Source organism: Pempheris klunzingeri, chromosome 13 (assembly GCF_042242105.1).
Source record: "Pempheris klunzingeri isolate RE-2024b chromosome 13, fPemKlu1.hap1, whole genome shotgun sequence".
Lineage (NCBI taxonomy): Eukaryota > Metazoa > Chordata > Actinopteri > Acropomatiformes > Pempheridae > Pempheris > Pempheris klunzingeri.
In genome coordinates, this window is record NC_092024.1 from 3,917,204 (window position 1) to 3,922,091 (window position 4,888).

Below are 4,888 nucleotides of genomic sequence, written 5' to 3' on the forward strand. Positions count from 1 at the left end.
GTGCATCCACTTAATGTGTAATGGGACTGAAATTGGGTCATTCACAACCAGAGGAAGAGAATAACTAGAACACTGGTTTTTTGCCTGTTATGTCAGTTTTATCCAGCCAATGCAGGATGCACACTTTGCATTAAACTTTCAAAATGTATGTGCTTGATTTTTTTTCCTCAGTTTGGTAATTTTACAATGTCACCAAGCTCTATTTGGGTTATAGTGTATTTCATTTGTATGACTGCTTTGTCAAAAATGGATGGTACCGCTGTACTGCTGATTTCTAAATGGTTAACAAATGAGGACTTCATAACATTCTTATTAGTGGTGGAGGAAGTATTCAGATCCTTTACTTAAATTCAGAAACACCTTACCAAGCGCTGTGTTCACAGTGTTACCTAAGCAGTGGTGAAAAGTACATTTAAGTACATAAAGTGAGTACTGTACAATTTTGGGGGGATTTGTATTGCAAATTACATTATAGGCAAATGTACATTTATATGATAGCTTTAGTTATTTTGCATTAAAATGATCTATTTATTGTTTGAATTATTGAAAAATATATTTTATTGTTGGCGCTTTGAGTATATTTACATTATGATATTTACATTAAAATACTACTGTGACTGCTGACCAAAAATTGATTTGAATGCAGGACCTTTAGTTGTAACACTATGTTCGCTACTTTACCATTTCACCACTGCCCTTTAAAGTGACTCATTTCTTTATTTGTCACCGATCCTTTAGGAGAAGTTTGACATTGTGTTACATTCCCCCCATTCCTCGCTCATTTGCTGTTTGGTATAAATGGCTGTTTTTTCTTTTTCTTTTCCAGATTAAAAACATGGATCCAAACCAGACAGACTATGATGAAGATGATGGGCTCTGCAACCTCAGCCCGAACCCTCTGGACATCATCACCCAAACTTACATCCACTCTATCATCTGTGCCTTTGGCCTGATTGGCAACACTCTCGTAATCGTCACCTACATATTCTACAAGAGAACCAAGACAATGACAGATGTCTATTTGTTCAGTGTGGCTGTGGCAGACCTGATCTTTGTGGTGGCTCTACCATTTATCATATACAACGAGCAGCACAGTTGGTTGATGGGTTCTTTTGCTTGCAAGCTGCTAAGGTCAGCCTACAGTATCAACCTCTACAGCGGCATGCTCCTGCTTGCATGCATTAGTGGCGATCGCTATATCGCTATAGTTCAAGCCAGAAGGTCCTTCGGTTCTCGCTCCAGCACTCTGATCTACAGTCGCCTTATCTGCTCAGTTGTTTGGGTGTCTGCAGTGGCTTTAACTCTGCCGACATTCATCTACACCGACCGCTTTGAAGAGCAGAATCTGGAGGCTAACAAAACTGAAACTGTGACATGTCAGTTGTATTTCGACGAAAATGAAATGGCAAAGCTAATGAAGCTCCTGGTTCCCAGCTTTCAAATGGCCATTGGCTTCCTGCTACCTCTGTTGGTGATGGTGTTCTGCTACTCCAGCATCGTGTGCACATTGCAGAGAGCACAGAGCAGCCAGAGGCACAAGGCCGTCCGTGTAGTTTTGGCAGTCGTTGCTGTTTTCATTGTGTGCCACCTTCCTTACAACGTGACCCTGCTGAACCTCACGCTGTCGCTTTTTAAGGAGAGGAGCTGTGAGGAAGAAAAGATTAAACTCAAAATTCTGTCCATTTCCAGGAGCATAGCCTACCTCCACTGCTGCCTCAATCCCATCCTGTACGCTTTCATCGGGGTGAAGTTCAGGAGCCACTTCCGACAAATAATGTTGGACTTGTGGTGCTTTAGCAAAAAGTACATCTATGCGGCTCGCTCATCACATGTGACTTCTGATGTCTGCCTCTCAGGCCGCGCGTCTTCAGACGCCTCCAACAACGCGTCATCATTCAGTGCTTAGCAATGCTGTGGTACAAACCCTTCTAAAAGGGATGATTAGCAGTGCCAATGATCTTTCGCAAGCTCTTACTTTGCTGTAGCTGTACATACATGGAGATGAACGCATCTGTGCAAAATGTAAAATCTATAGCGTTTCTACAATTTACTGTAGTCTAAGGAAATACCTTCAGTATAACACATAGTAGGATCTTATTTTTCCACACTGTTCATAGTTTCTAAATCTACTCTTGTTAGTTTCACTACTGCTACAGACCTTTTAAACCCTGTTTGGTTTCTAATTGACATTTAAAGCCAGATCTGGAGTTAAGTCCCTTCTTCTTTGCCTCATATACACTACTCACAAAAAGTTAGCGATATTCGGCTTTCAGGTGAGATTTCAGGATGAACCACCACCAATACATTTCCTGCTTCAGTTAGAATTGGTATTTAAACAGTCCTCCTCATCATGCTGTTCACATTCTGACATCATGAGACCAAGACGACACCTAACAGTTGATCAGCAGCACCTCAACACTGGAGGCTTCAAACAGGAAGTCCTCAGACGGAGGTGTTCACTGAGCTTAGAGGGTCACAGAGTGTCATCAGGAGGTTGGAACAGTGATACAGAGACTGGAAGAGTCACAGAAAGGAGAGGAGTGGACGTCCTTTGGCCACATCCCAATTTTACGTTTACCCTCGTTTACCCTCCACTGTTAGATTTTCTTTCAATAAATTGTTTAAGATGAAGAAACTACCATTGCATGCTTCTACTTAAATGCCCTACTTTCATGATATAATATCACTGTAGCATTCACTTTTTACATTTTCCATAAATTTCACCTGAAAGTCGAATATCCCTAACTTTTTGTGAACCCTGTATATGAATGGCTTTTAGATTCAAGCAACTGTAACTCTGAAAAGCCAATTCTCTGCTGATCACATTCTTCACTTTACATGCGGCAACTAGCAAACTTTGGAACACATGCATTTCAGTTCAATTTATAAATCTCTGATCTTTTTTTTTTTCTTTTTTTTTTATTTCACAATTTGGAATTCACTTATTGAATCTGAACAAAATCATGTGCATAAAGACCTAGATGTATTTGTTTGTGACCGTGAGGCTGTGCATGTACCTCTGTATGCAGACATCAGAATTAAGATGGAATGAGAATATCTCTGGCATAAAGCCTACAGCATCTTAGGTGCTTGTAACTACACATCACCATAAACTATAGAGGAAAATCCAAGCATTATCTTAAAAAATATAACAAGAAGGAATGATGTGTGCTTGTGATACATTTGGTTATTTTGTTCTTGTATGTCACCATAACGACAACCTCTTGTTTTCTTGTGCTCCTACGTGTATGTATTATGTGAGCGAGTTCCACATTTTAGTATTTGTGTCACTTGTCGCTAATCTGAGTTTCCTGAAACCACTGACGTACCTTGTTTTGTTATACGTTACATTTTCATCTTTTGTATATCTGATTGTATTCTTTTCTTACCCTATGTAAATAAACATTTTTCTGAGAGTCTAGATAAAATCAAAAAAGGGGAGTAAAAAAAGGAGAAGTGTTGCAGCACATTGTGAAACAGTCTGCGGGCGTTGTAAGGCTTAGTTTTCTCACGCATTGTGTTCAGATGTATATGAAATCAATAAAATCAGCCAGTGTATTTGCGGCACAGCGTTGCTTCTCTCTTGTTGTGCGTGTGGTTCGGAGAAAAGATGAAGATCAGGTGAATTCAATCGTGATCTGCCAACAGATAATCATGGTGACCAGATGATGAATTGTATTAATTTAGGTAATCCCCTCACTTTTCATCTAGCGCCATCAGCAGAGCAAAATTGTAATTTGTCAAATACTTTGATTTATCACCAAATACTATACTTGCAAACATTCCCATCAGCCAGTGTTAACTGACAATTGATGTGAACACGTTAGCATGCCTGATCTGGTTTTCATCCTCAGTGTACAATATTTATACATTTATTCACACAATATATATACATTATACATCATTATTAATGTATAATAAGTAGTATTACTATAAGTATAAGTATATTATTATATTATACACTTGTTAAGATGGATAACTGAAAGCTGAAAAGTTGATTAAAATCTACTCTTGAGCAATCTGCAAATGTACAATCTCCAGAACCCTCTTGGAAGCACTGTCGGCCTCCACGTTCAGCCAGCTGAAGAATGGAAAGATGGCTGATGCATGCAACATCCATTTTAAGAATACAACCACAGAAAAGTAACAAATCGTGATAACTTAAAGTAAAGGTGACAAACCTTTGTGCACCCTGTGCTCTTTGTGGGGACTGACACAGATTTTGAAACCCGTCTCCCTCTACCCACATGTGTTTTATGGTTGTTTCCTGTGGTTGGTCAGGATAGACGTCACTGCCGACTAATGCCACCACAGGTTACTAGAGTCAAGGGGTAAAAGCTTCGGAGATTTGCGAGCGGATGCAGTCAGTAAAGTAAATCAGGGGGATTGCCTTATTTTCTGAGACGCAAAATACAGATAGAAATGTAACAGAAGTTCTACTCAACAATAGCATGGAAGTCATAGGTGATGTTCTGTTCTGTTCTATCACCGCCCAGTTACAGGTACCAGCATTGCTCACTATTTTCTAGAGCCCTAAAATAATTTTTAAAAAGTAGCAAATTCACAAAAAAACAACAACTGTGGAATGCTAATATACTGATTGGTCTGTGTGGATGTTTAAGATTTTTCTCAGTGCATAGAATTTCTCGTTTCTGAACAGTTATCTTTGCGTCTGCCACATCCTTTATTACTAGTGTCTCTGCCCCATTGTTTTTTTTTTTTCAGTTTGACAGCATTTCTTGCAAGATCCAGTCAAACAACAAGTCAAACGATGATGATTATTACACTTAAAGTGTCAATTAAATTCTCTATATTGCAATTCTTCTATAGCAACTCTCAATATACAGTACTGTGCAAAAGTGAAGAAATGCTGTAAAGTAAGAGTGCT

At 39.1% G+C, this 4,888-nt stretch overlaps 1 protein-coding gene across 1 annotated transcript; it reads left to right on the forward strand.

Annotated features, from left to right (window-relative positions):
- The first annotated feature begins 835 nt into the window (after window positions 1–835).
- ccr6b (chemokine (C-C motif) receptor 6b) lies at window positions 836–1,906 on the forward strand. The gene has a single exon (XM_070842323.1). It carries the CDS (start codon window positions 836–838, stop codon window positions 1,904–1,906), a length of 1,071 nt encoding a protein of 356 aa, XP_070698424.1.
- Window positions 1,907–4,888: the final 2,982 nt, after the last annotated feature.